The 15,673-nt window shown below is 42.2% G+C and overlaps 1 protein-coding gene across 3 annotated transcripts in view; it reads left to right on the top strand.

Annotated features, from left to right (window-relative positions):
- The window catches only part of ZC4H2 (zinc finger C4H2-type containing), a 44,708-nt gene extending 33,209 nt beyond the window's left edge, over nucleotides 1-11,499 (top strand). For 2 of the 3 annotated variants that reach the window (XM_068117939.2, XM_078777505.1), the window contains one exon: nucleotides 4,792-11,499. In XM_068117939.2, coding sequence (XP_067974040.1) covers nucleotides 4,792-4,905 — 114 coding nt within the window. In that variant the 3' untranslated portion in view covers nucleotides 4,906-11,499. The remainder of the gene's footprint in view (nucleotides 1-4,791) is intronic. The other variant, XM_078777506.1, reaches the window with a different exon arrangement.
- Nucleotides 11,500-15,673: the final 4,174 nt, after the last annotated feature.

Here is a 15,673-nt window from a genome sequence, read left to right as displayed (position 1 = left end):
GATGAAAGTACGTCACGTGACCTCGTGTGTGCATGACCTCCTCCGATGAAAGTACGTCATCTGTTCTCGTGTGTGCATATCCTCCTCCGATGAAAGTACGTCACGTGACCTCGTGTGTGCATATCCTCCTCCGATGAAAGTACGTCACGTGACCTCGTGTGTGCATAACCTCCTCCGATGAAAGTACGTCACGTGACCTCGTGTGTGCATAACCTCCTCCGATGAAAGTACGTCACGTGACCTCGTGTGTACATTTATTTATGTTGTGTATATTTATGTTGTGTATATTTATGTTGTCAACGCCTCCATTAACGCTCCATTCATTCAAGCTTCGTGAACCTAGAATCAATGAATGAGTAACAATGTTCCAGATCCGGGTTTGGGTTAACAAGCACAAGATGCAGAACCAAACAGCGACATCTTGGTTTGTCCTCCTTCACAACTATTGAGCAACTCCTACTTGCTGAGTAACGACATCCACACAGATTTACCACTGATATGTTTCCAAGTAAATCACATGATATATAGAATGGTTACCAAGAATGGTTACATACCACCGTGGGTCCTCGAAATCACAAACAAAGGTAGTTGAAAGGCAACCGCGTGTACCACGTTTCTCCTGCGTCCACTTCCACTCTTAATTCTTGCTTCCGCTCATGACGCGAGCAGAACATTAAACTCTGATTAAACTCATTAAAGTGTGTGTGTGTGTGCTTGTTTGTGTGTGCTTGTGTTTTTGTGTGTGTGTGTGCTTGTTTGTGTTTTTGTGTGTGTGTGTGCTTGTTTGTGTTTTTGTGTGTGTGTGCTTGTTTGTGTTTGTGTGTGTGTGTGTGTGTGTGCTTGTTTGTGTTTGTGTGTGTGTGTGTGTGTGTGTGTGTGTGCTTGTTTGTGTTTGTGTGTGTGTGTGTGTGTGTGCTTGTTTGTGTGTGTGTGTGTGCTTGTTTGTGTGTGTGTGTGTGTGTGCTTTGTGTTTGTGTGTGTATGCTTGTGTTTGTATGTGTTTGTTTGTATATATGTGTGTGTGTGGTTTGTTTGTGTGTGTGTGTGGTTTGTTTGTGTGTGGTTTGTTTGTGTGTGTGTGTGGTTTGTTTGTGTGTGTGCTTGTTTGTGTGTGTGTGTGGTTTGTTTGTGTGTGTGCTTGTTTGTGTGTGTGTGTGTGCTTGTTTGTGTGTGTGTGTGTGTGTGTGTGTGTGCTTTGTGTTTGTGTGTGTATGCTTGTGTTTGTATGTGTTTGTTTGTATATATGTGTGTGTGTGGTTTGTTTGTGTGTGTGTGTGGTTTGTTTGTGTGTGGTTTGTTTGTGTGTGTGTGTGGTTTGTTTTTGTGTGTGTGTGTGTGTATGTTTGTTTGTTTGTGTGTCTTTGTGTACCTGTATTTCCCTCCATTCCTACCTGCAGGCTTGATATTTATTTGCTTTTGGTTGTAATGAATACCTGCGTTTCCCCTCAACTCATACCTGCAGGCTTGATATTGTTTTGTTTGTACGTTCCAATGAATTCGTTCGTCCGTTCCAAGAAAAAGGGCAAGGCCTCGGATTTATTTTCCCCCAAAGCCTGAGATATCGCATTGATATGAAGGTAGGTGAAATCATTTAGTGTGCGACGCGCCCCCCAAATGTCTGTAGCAGGGCACACGGTTAGCCGATGTTATGGCTGCCAATCAGGATCACGATGATCTCAGTATCTCAAGTACGAACAAGTCATGTGGCAGAGTCATTGTTCAAGGCCTCTTGCAGGTGAGCCAGTATTCCAGTGTCTGGTCCCTCGTGGTTACATGTTTACCTGTTGTGGTCAGATCCCCTGACAATCACTTGCCACGAGCTGTTGTCATCACCTGTGTATCAGGGAAAGACTCTGTGGTGCTTTTCTTGTAAGGGAGAAATGTAAAGAGTTTCTGCTCGTTTTATGGGCCAGAGGAACTCTTTCCAGTTTCCAAAGATTTTGTTGTTATCAGCAACTTTCCTCCAAATTCCATGTCCTCTTTCTTTCTCGAGCAGACTCTTTAATGCTGCCGGTGACACATGTATTCCGTACGACATCAACTCTTCTGGACCCCTCCATTTCCTTCATGATGTAGGGGACAAGACACCACTGACATGTTCATCACATGTAGCAATGGTGCTCGTTGAAAGAAAATGCACCACAGCAGTATCCTCGAGGATTTCGATGTCAAAGATTCCAGGAGGTTTCACGGAACGATCCTTTTCCAGACGGCTCGATAGACGAGACATCTTTTTTTTCTTTAGCGTATCTTTCCTCCGTCTGAAAGAGATGGTGCTTAAGGGTGCTTTTCATGCGTGAATAAGTTGTCCATGACCTTTGTACCGCATCACAATATATGACTGAGAGAAGAGGGCAACATCATTCTTCAGGTATTGACATCTGTGCTGCCTGCTCGGTCTGCAATCTAACTCCTGGACACCTGAAAATGGTAAGATCATTCATTCTTTTTATTGGCTCCTGGATTGAAGAGGTGCGATCTATAAACATTGACTGCAATCTAACTGCTGGGCACCTGAAAATGGTAAGATCATTCATTCTTTTTATTGGCTCCTGGATTGAAGAGGTGCGATCTATAAACATTGACTGCAATCTAACTGCTGGGCACCTGAAAATGGTAAGATCATTCATTCTTTTTATTGGCTCCTGGATTGAAGAGGTGCGATCTATAAACATTGACTGCAATCTAACTGCTGGGCACCTGAAAATGGTAAGATAATTCATTCTTTTTATTGGCTCCTGGATTGAAGAGGTGCGATCTATCAACATTGACTGCAATCTAACTGCTGGACACCTGAAAATGGTAAGATTATTCATTCTTTTTATTGGCTCCTGGATTGAAGAGGTGAGATCTGTCAACATTGACTGCAATCTAGCTGCTGGACACCTGAAAATGGTAAGATCATTCATTCTTTTTATTGGCTCCTGGATTGAAGAGGTGCGATCTATCAACATTGACTGCAATCTAACTGCTGGACACCTGAAAATGGTAAGATAATTCATTCTTTTTATTGGCTCCTGGATTGAAGAGGTGCGATCTATCAACATTGACTGCAATCTAACTGCTGGACACCTGAAAATGGTAAGATTATTCATTCTTTTTATTGGCTCCTGGATTGAAGAGGTGAGATCTGTCAACATTGACTGCAATCTAGCTGCTGGACACCTGAAAATGGTAAGATCATTCATTCTTTTTATTGGCTCCTGGATTGAAGAGGTGCGATCTATCAACATTGACTGCAATCTAGCTGCTGGACACTTGAAAATGGCAAGATAATTCATTCTTTTTATTGGCTCCTGGATTGAAGAGGTGCAATCTATAAACATTGACTGCAATCTAACTGCTGGACACCTGAAAATGGCAAGATAATTCATTATTTTTATTGGCTCCTGGATTGAAGAGGTGCGATCTATCAACATTGACTGCAATCTAACTGCTGGACACCTGAAAATGGCAAGATAATTCATTCTTTTTATTGGCTCCTGGATTGAAGAGGTGCGATCGGTCAACATTGACTTGTGTTAGTTTTGCCGATTGTTTCCACAGTGCGGACTGTGTTAACAACAGATTCATCTATGACATCACGTATGTCAAAATCAAAAAATGTTAATCTGCAAAAGTAGATTGCATTTTTTGTATGAAACTACCTAAATTCAGGATCGCTGCTCACCTCCACTCATATATTCCTATTTTTTCAACCTGTGGAACCGACTTCCATATTTTCTTCAATATTATTCTCCCCTCCAAGTCTTCAAGACAGCTGTTCACCACAATTTCGCATCACCTCCCATCCAAAACCATGATCTTTGCTACTCTTATTAAGCCGCCTCTTTCCATATTTCCGGATTTTCCGTCCCGATCCTTTGCTTCCGTGTCCATCTTGTCCACCCCATGTGTCCACCTCTATCCCTCCATTCCTCCCCACATTCATTATTTGTCAAAGTCTTCTGTTTTATCCGTCATCCCTGCTGTTGACGTCTCCCCTCTTTCTACCGTTCCTTTGGTTTGTTGCTTCCTGATCCATTCAAGTGTTGGTTGAAGTCTTTCAGGACTTCAGTAAGATTGACTATCTGAATATGTCTATCTAAGTGAGTTTTCACTTATATCCAAATTAGTTGGGTCTAAAACTCTGACAATAGCAAGATATTACAATTATTAATGTGCTAATTCTAATAATAATGAAGATGAGCTTTGGGAAAATTATATTATCGTTAGAAATATGAAATGAAACGGTGCTGGAGCTTAGAGCAGAGAGAAGCTCGTGTGGTGACCTTTTTTGATCTGCTCTGAGCAGTTTGCTGGCTAAAGTGCAAACTCCGTCCTCTTATCTCAGACTGCACATTCTTCCAGTCTACAACTTGTGAAATATTGGGATACAGTCATCTGGACCTGGCGTCAGTTTGTCTCGGAACTTAATGAAGTGTATGACCTTTTAAGACCTATCTGCTCTTTCTCAAAGAGCTCAAAGAACCCACACAACTATATAGTCGACAGAACTCTCGGAGTGAAGAGAGAACCGGTGTGGACGTCCACAATGTGTTGTGTTATGTGCTGTGTTCTGTTTTTAGCAAGTATTAAATAAATTGCCCTCAACAACGTGGTATATTCTCTGTCTCAGTCATCTTATGAGTGGAGATATTACAGCGTTAACATGTTCCAGCTCTTTCACTTCCTGCCATCCTGGTCTTTGGTGAGCCTCAATTCTCGCAAGGGAAACCAATGTAGTTTTGACATGTGTTTAACCCCTGATGTATCCCAGCTTTCCCTTTCCTTTTTCCCCCTTGTTTGCAGGCTTGCCTGTCATGCCACCAGCAGATACACCGGAACGCGCCGATCTGCCCCTTGTGCAAGGCAAAGAGCCGTTCGCGGAACCCCAAGAAGCCAAAACGCAAGGTCGACGAGTGAGCGTCGGTGCAGTGAGATGTTACTGTCGTCGATGAGAGGAAAACTTAGTTTCTTATTATTCTCACGTTATCTGCATTGTACCTTACTGTACTATTCCATTGTACCATAGTTTATTGTAGAAAGGTACTGCTTTGTACGCCCATTATTGACGTCCTTGCATCGCACTGCCCCCTCGTCTTCCCTCGCATCCCCGTTTGCTCTCCGTACGGAGTAGCTCGTTTCTCGGACACAAACGTGCACCTGCTGTGTTGGCACACAAGCTTTTATTGTGTAACCTCCCTTTCATGGATTAGCACGTGGTACACAGCGTGTCAACAACAACACCAAACTGTGATCAACAGTGTGGCCGACCTGTATTTTATGACTAAATTTCAGCTCAACTGGACATGCTGTTTAATTAGATTCTTCATCGACGTCATCGTTGTTTAGGATCAAAGTGAAAGGTATGGACGATAGGTAGAATCGCTTTGTGGCACGTGCATACCTGTAAATCTGTCCCTGTTTTGTGCAAAAGATTTTGTTTTTTATTCCACGGTAGCTGGACAGACTCAGCGTGTGTAAATATTTTCTCGGAGAGCATTTGCATTTGGCATCGAGCAGAGATTCGGTCATCTCTTCATGCGGTGCAATGCATTTTAAAGGGGCACGAGCAGACATTCGGTCATCTCTTCATGCGGTGCAATGCATTTTAAAGGGACAGGAGCAGACATTCGGTCATCTCTTCATGTGGTGCAATGCATTTTAAAGGGGCAAGAGCAGACATTCATTCATCTCTTCATGCGGTGCAATGCATTTTTACGGGCACGAGCAGACATTCGGTCACCTCTTCATGCAGTGCAATGCATTTTTAAGGGGCATGAGCAGACATTCGGTCACCTCTTCATGCAGTGCAATGCATTCTTAAGGGGCACGAGCAGACATTCGGTCACCTCTTCATGCAGTGCAATGCATTTTTAAGGGGCACGAGCAGACATTCGGTCACCTCTTCATGCAGTGCAATGCATTCTTAAGGGGCACGAGCAGACATTCGGTCACCTTCATGCGATGCAATGCATTCTTAAAGGGCACGAGCAGACATTCGGTCACCTTCATGCGATGAAATGCATTCTTAAGGGGCATGAGCAGACATTCGGTCACCTCTTCATGCGATGCAATGCATTCTTAAGGGGCACGAGCAGACATTCGGTCACCTCTTCATGCAGTGCAATGCATGTTTAAGGGGCACGAGCAGTGATTCGGTCACCTTCATGCGATGCAAAGCATTCTTATGGGCCACGAGCAGACATTCGGTCACCTTCATGCGATGCAATGCATTTTAAAGGGGCACGAGCAGACATTCATTCATCTCTTCATGCCTGCAATGCATTTTTAAGGGGCACGAGCAGACATTCATTCATCTCTTCATGCCTGCAATGCATTTTTAAGGGGCACGAGCAGACATTCATTCATCTCTTCATGCCTGCAATGCATTTTTAAGTGGCACGAGCAGACATTCATTCATCTCTTCATGCGGTGCAATGCATTTTTAGGGGGCACGAGCAGACATTCATTCATCTCTTCATGCGGTGCAATGCATTTTTAAGGGGCACGAGCAGACATTCATTCATCTCTTCATGTGGTGGAAAGCATTTTAAAGAGGCGCAAGCAGACATTCGGTCATCTCTTCATGTAGAGCAATGCATTTTAAAGGGGCACGAGCAGACATTCATTCATCTCTTCATGTGGTGCAAAGCATTTTAAAGGGGCACAAGCAGACATTCGGTCATCTCTTCATGTGGTGCAATGCATTTTAAAGGGGCACGAGCAGACATTCATTCATCTCTTCATGCCTGCAATGCATTTTTAAGGGGCACGAGCAGACATTCATTCATCTCTTCATGCGGTGCAATGCATTTTTCGGGGCATGAGCAAACATTCATTCATCTCTTCATGCGGTGCAATGCATTTTTCGGGGGCACGAGCAGACATTCATTCATCTCTTCATGTGGTGCAAAGCATTTTAAAGGGGCACAAGCAGACATTCGGTCATCTCTTCATGTGGTGCAATGCATTTTAAAGGGGCACGAGCAGACATTCGGTCATATCTTCATTTGGTGCTATGCATTTTAAAGGGGCACGAGCAGACATTCGGTCATCTCTTCATGTGGTGCAATGCATTTTAAAGGGGCACAAACAGACATTCGGTCATCTCTTCATGTGGTGCAATGCATTTTAAAGGGGCATGAGCAGACATTCGGTCATCACTTCATGCGGTGCAATGCATTTTAAAGGGGCACGAGCAGACATTCGGTCATCTCTTCATGTGGTGCAATGCATTTTAAAGGGGCACGAGCAGACATTCATTCATCTCTTCATGCGGTGCAATGCATTTTTAGGGGCATGAGCAAACATTCATTCATCTCTTCATGTGGTGCAATGCATTTTAAAGGGGCACGAGCAGACATTCGGTCATCTCTTCATGCGGTGCAATGCATTTTAAAGGGGCACGAGCAGACATTCGGTCATCTCTTCATGTGGTGCAATGCATTTTAAAGGGGCACGAGCAGACATTCATTTATCTCTTCATGCGGTGCAATGCATTTTAAAGGGGCACGAGCAGACATTCATTCATCTCTTCATGCGGTGCAATGCATTTTAAAGGGGCACGAGCAGACATTCGGTCATCTCTTCATGCGGTGCAATGCATTTTTAGGGGCATGAGCAAACATTCATTCATATCTTCATGTGGTGCAATGCATTTTAAAGGGGCATGAGCAGACGTTCATTCATCTATTCATGTGGTGCAATTCATTTTGAAGGGGCACGAGCAGACATTCGGTCATCTCTTCATGTGGTGCTGTGCATTTTAAAGTGGCATGAGCAAACATTCATTCATCTCTTCATGCGGTGCAATGCATTTTTAAGGGGCATGAGCAGACATTCGGTCATCTCTTCATGTGGTGCAATGCATTTTGAAGGGGCACGAGCAGACATTCATTCATCTCTTCATGCGGTGCAATGCATTTTAAAGGGGCATGAGCAAACATTCATTCATCTCTTCATGTGGTGCAATGCATTTTTAAGGGGCACGAGCAGACATTCATTCATCTCTTCATGTGGTGCAATGCATTTTAAAGGGGCACGAGCAGACATTCGGTCATCTCTTCATGCGGTGCTATGCATTTTAAAGGGGCATGAGCAAACATTCATTCATCTCTTCATGCGGTGCAATGCATTTTAAAGGGGCATGAGCAAACATTCATGCATCTCTTCATGTGGTGCTGTGCATTTTAAAGGGGCATGAGCAAACATTCATTTATCTCTTCATGCGGTGCAATGCATTTTAAAGGGGCATGAGAAACATTCATTCATCTCTACATGTGGTGCAATGCATTTTTAACGGGCACGAGCAGAGATTCGGTCATCTCTTCATGTGGTGCAATGTATTTTTAGGGGCATGAGAAACATTCATTCATCTCTACATGTGGTGCAATGCATTTTTAAGGGGCACGAGCAGAGATTTGGTCATCTCTTCATGTGGTGCAATGTATTTTTAGGGGCATGAGCAAACATTCATTCATCTCTTCATGCGGTGCAATGCATTTTTAGGGGCATGAGCAAACATTCATTCATCTCTTCATGCGTTGCAATGCATTTTTAGGGGCATGAGCAAACATCCATTCATCTCTTCATGCGGTGCAATGCATTTTTAGGGGCATGAGCAAACATCCATTCATCTCTTCATGCGGTGCAATGTATTTTTAGGGGCATGAGCAAACATTCATTCATCTCTTCATGCGGTGCAATGCATTTTTAAGGGGCATGAGCAAACATTCATTCATCTCTTCATGCGGTGCAATGTATTTTTAGGGGCATGAGCAAACATTCATTCATCTCTTCAGGCGGTGCAATGCATTTTTCGGGGGATGAGCAAACATCCATTCATCTCTTCATGCGGTGCAATGCATTTTTAAGGGGCATGAGCAAACATTCATTCATCTCTTCATGCGGTGCAATGCATTTTTAAGGGGCACGAGCAGACATTCATTAATCTCTTCATGTGGTGCAATGCATTTTAAAGGGGCATGAGCAAACATTCATTCATCTCTTCATGTGGTGCTGTGCATTTTAAAGGGGCATGAGCAAACATTCATTCATCTCTTCATGCGGTGCAATGCATTTTAAAGGGGCATGAGCAAACATTCATTCATCTCTACATGTGGTGCAATGCATTTTTAAGGGGCACGAGCAGAGATTCGGTCATCTCTTCATGTGGTGCAATGTATTTTTAGGGGCATGAGCAAACATTCATTCATCTCTTCATGTGGTGCAATGCATTTTAAAGGGGCACGAGCAGACATTTATTCATCTCTTCATGTGGTGCAATGTATTTTTAGGGGCACGAGCAGACATTCATTCATCTCTTCATGTGGTGCAATGCATTTTTAGGGGCATGAGCAAACATTCATTCATCTCTTCATGCGGTGCAATGCATTTTTAGGGGCATGAGCAAACATCCATTCATCTCTTCATGCGGTGCAATGCATTTTTAAGGGGCATGAGCAAACATTCATTCATCTCTTCATGTGGTGCAATGCATTTTTAGGGGCATGAGCAAACATTCATTCATCTCTTCATGCGGTGCAATGCATTTTTCGGGGCATGAGCAAACATCCAATCATCTCTTCATGCGGTGCAATGCATTTTTAAGGGGCATGAGCAAACATTCATTCATCTCTTCATGTGGTGCAATGCATTTTAAAGGGGCACGAGCAGACATTCATTCATCTCTTCATGCGGAGCAATGCATTTTAAAGGAGCACGAGCGGACATTCATTCATCTCTTTATGCGGTGCAATGCATTTTTAAGGGGCACGAGCAGACATTCATTCATCTCTTCATGCGGTGCAATGCATTTTTAAAGGGCACGAGCAGACATTCATTCATCTCTTCATGCGTTGCAATGCATTTTTAAGGGGCACGAGCAGACATTCATTCATCTCTTCATGCGGTGCAATGCATTTTTAAGGGGCACGAGCAGACATTCATTCATCTCTTCATGCGGTGCAATGTATTTTAAAGGGGCATGAGCAGACATTCATTCATCTCTTCATGTGGTGCAATGCATTTTAAAGGGGCACGAGCAGACATTTATTCATCTCTTCACGCGGTGCAATGCATTTTTAAGGGGCACAAGCAGACATTCATTCATCTCTTCATGTGGTGCAATGCATTTTTAAGGGGCACGAGCAGACATTCATTCATCTCTTCATGCGGTGCAATGCATTTTAAAGGGGCACGAGCAGACATTCATTCATCTCTTCATGCGGTGCAATGCATTTTAAAGGGGCACGAGCAAACATTCATTCATCTCTTCATGTGGTGCAATGCATTTTTAAGGGGCACGAGCAGACATTCATTCATCTCTTCATGCGGTGCAATGCATTTTTAGGGGGCACGAGCAGACATTCATTCATCTCTTCATGCGGTGCAATGCATTTTAAAGGGGGCACGAGCAGACATTCATTCATCTCTTCATGCGGTGCAATGCATTTTAAAGGGGCACGAGCAGACATTCATTCATCTCTTCATGCGGTGCAATGCATTTTTAAGGGGCACGAACAGACATTTATTCATCTCTTCATGCGGTGCAATGCATTTTTAAGGGGAACGAGCAAACATTCATTCATCTCTTCATGCGGTGCAATGCATTTTTAAGGGGCACGAGCAGACATTTATTCATCTCTTCATGCGGTGCAATGCATTTTTAAGGGGAACGAGCAAACATTCATTCATCTCTTCATGCGGTGCAATGCATTTTTAAGGGGCATGGCGCCTTTCGGTTTTGCCCTTGTTGCTAAAGGCTACATTCCACCGCCGGCATGTCTGGACGTGCCCATCCATTATCGATGATGAGCGACCCATGCAGTCGAACCCCAAATTTCTCCATTTGGCACCAAGAAATCGAGACTCATGAGGGCTTCGTCTCAAGTGGAACGAAACTTCCCTGAATTTTATCAAGTGTTCCTTTTACTATCGTTGTTTCCATTCATGGATGGAAAAGAAATATTCCATAAATGTGGTGTAAATCCGAATGAAATGGTGCTCACAATTCCATGTAATAAACACCAAACGTGTTTGCTTTCACACATGAATAATCTGAGGGTGAGCAGTGGGTTTTCATCTTGGTTTCAAGTAAAACGGCAGCACAGGTAACACCACAAGAGATAGTAACTTCCCCAGATTTGTGAAAAGTCACATGATGCTGTCATTTCGGTAGTTTTCAATTCGATTCGACTTCACTGCTGCGTATCTGTCACTTGTCTATCAGGTATCCTTTATCTACCTGATTTACTGAAATCCCTTTTTTTTTGTTTCACTTTCGGATTATATCCATGCTGTACCTTTGCCTTCGTCCCGATTTCTCTGCTTCTCTCTGTCCTTGATAACCATAGTGATGTCTTTGTGATGGCTCTGCAGGTAGCTCTCACTTGTTAGATCCCCTGTTGTGAATGTGTCATGGAAATGTGCATTATGATGTCATTTTTGTATATCAAATGATGCTCATTCACCCACCGGTGATGGAAGTTGCATAAAAAAAACTTATTTACTGCATTGGAGTTTATTTTGCCATTTACTTCACAAAACCAACGTTTTGCCATGAGGACCGAATGAGGAGCCACAAACGTAAATAGTACATTGTGTGTTTGGTTAAACTTTTATTCGATTTTGCAATTCAAGTCCAATCTCCCCCCAAGCGCTCATATACAAAATAAGTACGTGACGATTTCTGTAAAATGGAAAGTTTGGAGTCCGAGTAACATTGACGAACGTTTGAAGGAAGCATCATAGCACGATGTATATGGTCAGGAGAGCATACAGTGTGATTTAGTACTTTTTCGAACCCAGGACCTCTAATTAACACACATATGGGCCTGATACATTAACCCAACACACAGGGAATTGACTGAACTATTCTATTGCCTATGGCATCCTTTTAATTAAAAAAAAATCATTCTAGACAAATGGTCAATTCATGCAAAACAATGATCCCGGGCGCCTGGTCTAACACATTGACTCCAAGAACATTTCCCATTTGTCTGATTATTATTGTCGTCTTGTTAACCTTTCCCAATCTACATAATCCAGATCTCTCCTCGTACCTTCAAGCTTTGCCTACCTGCAATCTAACAACCTTACTCGACTATCCCAAACTCTAACTCTTAACGTAATCCTTGCATACACGACGTTATGGTCACTTTATCCTAAATGCTCCCCTACATCCACCTCCAACATATTGGGATCGTTATTTTAAAGGAGGTCTAACCATGCACCCCCCCACCCCCGCCCCTCGTGGGCCTATCTACAGAGTGGCCACAACGTCCCTATGCATAATAGTGGGACCTCTGTTACTTATTTGTTTTCCAGGTAGGGCTTCAGCATGACGGACACCAGTGAGTACACGATAGAAGAGACACTGATTACTTTTGTTTGGGTTCAGGACCGTGCGCGAGAAGGAGCAAGTTTTGAAGACATAAGGACAAGACTTTCGCAGAGGTTCGATAAGCCAGCTCCTGCGCATGACACGATGCGGGCATGGGAGAAGGTGGCTTTTTCAACAGGGAGTGTCCTTGATTTGACTTGATTTAGAGCAAGACTTCTGCAGCGATTTCCCACCATTGAATCAAGATGAAGCGTATTTTTTTCGGATGAGTGTGTGATTTACATCAGCAATCGATCCAGGAATGTTTATTTTTGGTGCAAAGAAAATCCTCATTTTTATGAGGAAATTGAACAGCAACCTCCTCATGTCATGATGTGGGCAGCAATTTCAGACCATCACTTGATAGGGCCATATTTTATCGATACAAGTGTCAATCACACTGCTTATTTGAACATGTTTCAGACTAGTCAGGGCCCTTAGGGATATTTTGGGGCCGTTTGGTTCAAATTCTTCCAAAAGCACCAAATTTGGCCCAGATGTTGCCCATGCCATACTCTCGATTTTTGGCAGGCGCCAAGACGGGCGCCCCCCCCCCCCCCCCCCCGGGGGCCCCATATTGGCGAAATACTAAAAGGCCGCCACCCGGATTAGAGGAAAATCAGTTAAATAACCAAAAGAGTTGGAATCATGTATGATACCACTTTTCAGGGGTTTTCGAGGTCGAGGAATCCAATTATGATGTTATTTTGATGATTTGAGGTCAAGGTGAACCCTCAAGGTCATCCTAAAGGTCATTTTTGAGTCAAACATGTCGGTTTTTGAGTTTTTTGTCAAGATTTACGCAAGGTTCACCATTTTATGTTTCTGGGTTAGGTAATCGAACTCTGACCTTATTTTTGACAATTAGAGGAAATATTTACATGTCTATTTCCTAATTTTCAGGCATATGCAGTTCATCAGTCTAATTACAAAGGTATGGATTTTGATGTTTTATGAACTGTATGCCATATCCTTGTGTTTCATTTTTGTGCGATCATGATCCGGGTTCATGTATACACGATTGTATACATGTCATAAATATGACGTCATAGGTCATGTGACCTGGCGGCCATATTGAATTTTATGAAAACCTTAAAAATGGATCCCTGCCTTCATTTTTCGATCGATTCATTTTGAACTTTGACCACTTATAGTACGCCATGTGATTGGACGCGTATCCTAATTATGACGTCATAGGTCAGGTGACATGGCGGGATGGACCGGTATGGTCCCCGGATCATACCGCCCTTGGCGCCCGTCAAAAATCAAAAGAGTATGGCATGGGCAACATCTGTGCCAAATTTGATGCTTTTGGAAGAATTTGAACCAAAATATCCCTAAGGGCCCTGACTCGACGTGGTTTGTTCCCCAACTGCATGAGAGAGGTCTCGAGGCAACAACTATCCTGCAACAAGATGGTGCACCAGCACATTATGCTCTCGCAGTTAGAGAATATCTCGACGACAAATTCAGTGGACGATGGATTGGACGTGGATCTGAGATAGTGTGGCCTCCTCGAAGTCCGGACTTAACAACATGTGACAACTCACATTGGGGAATTGTGAAAGAGGAAATTTCTCATCTCTGCCTAACAACAGTTGAAGACCTCAAAACAGTTGTCAGGGGCTACTTTTATGACCTCCAACCCTCAACATGGAAGAAGATGTCCAGAAGAACATGGAGAAAAATTCAAATTTGTGCGGAGAATGGACGGGCGCATACAGATAAATTATAACTGCTGCATAGGGTCTTTGTGGCCACTCTGTACAAACTGGGTTAAATATCCATCCTCGACTAGATCTAGCAAATCCTCTCCTCTGCCCTTTCCCTGGATCCAATCTACCCCTGGCAAGTTAAAATCCCCCATAATCGATACTCTTCCCTCACCGCATGCCCTTCTGAATTCTTCATGTACTCCCCCTTCCTCCTTTTCCCTCACACCTGAAGTCCTATAAAAGCATCCTACCGATATCTTACTGTTTTTGCAATCTCTAATCTCTATCCATACAGGATCCTCTACATTCGTTCCTTCCTTAATGTCGCCCCTTTCTCGTGATGCAATGATGTATTTTAACCAGACTGCTTCACCTACAACTATATTCTCCTTTCTATCACACCGATACACCTTCTATCCTTCTAATACAGTCCTCCAATTGAACAACCGAGTAGAAGAAGTACTTAAGTCGCAAAATAACTCTATGCAAAATTACATACAATCGTGGCCAAAAATATTTGGCACACTTGCACTTTTTTCAAATAACTCACAATTCTCTCTAAAAATAAAATAAAAATAAAATAAATAATAATAATAAAATTTGATTAAAATAAAATTTAATAAATAAAATTTAATAAAATAAATTAAAGAATAATATAATTTTAATAATAAAATAAATAAAATAATAAATAAAATTTATTTATTAAATTATTTAATTTTTTTAATTTAAATTTAAATTATTTATTATTTATTAAATATTTATTTAATTTTTTTATAAAAAAATAAATAAATAAAATTTAATAAATAAAATTTAATAAAATAAAATAATAAAATTTTAATAATAAATAAATAAAATAAAATATAATAATAAATAAAATAAAATAATAAAAATAAAATAAAAGCCTGTTGGGGGTTGACTCAGCCTGTCATCCTTCTGAGGTCGGCTAATTGAGTACCAGTTCACTGGTAATTCCCTTTTTGTCGTAAAAGGCGACAAACAGGGTTGGCGGCAGGAAGGGCATCCGGCCGTAAAACATTGCTTCAAAAAGGGGACCAACAAAAAAAAAACAACAACCACGGTGCCCGAAAAAGGCCAACCCCCGCTTTGCGGGGAAAAATGGTCTCTAAAGGTGTTTTTTTTGTTTGTTTGTTTTTCTCTAAAAATAAGTTGAAATTGACAAAAGTATTTGGTCTCCACAATTCTTCATTTCACTGTTAATATTACAGAACCTTTGTTTTTGATTCAGAACTTAATATATCCTTTTAAATCAGAAAACAAAAAGAAATGGCATTGACAAAATTATTCACACCCCAGACTTCATATTTGGTAGCGCAGCCTTTGGAAAAAAAATAACTGCAGTCAAGCACTTCCTATAGCCATGAATTAACTTCCTCCACCTCTCTACTGGCAGTTTGGCCCACACTTCTTGTGCAACCTGCTCCAGTTCTCCCAGATTTGAAGGGTGCCTTCTCCCAACTGCTGTTTTCAGATCTCCCTACAGGTGTTCAATGGGATTTAGATCTGGACTCATTTCCGGCCACTTCAGAATAGTCCAGCGTTTTGTCGTGCACCATTCATGGGTGTTTTTTGA

The sequence above is a fragment of the Myxine glutinosa genome, chromosome 5 (genome assembly GCF_964187855.1).
Source record: "Myxine glutinosa chromosome 5, kmMyxGlut1.1, whole genome shotgun sequence".
In the NCBI taxonomy this organism is placed as follows: domain Eukaryota; kingdom Metazoa; phylum Chordata; class Myxini; order Myxiniformes; family Myxinidae; genus Myxine; species Myxine glutinosa.
Note: the sequence above shows the minus strand (reverse complement) of the source record. Positions and strands in the feature narration are given on the sequence as shown.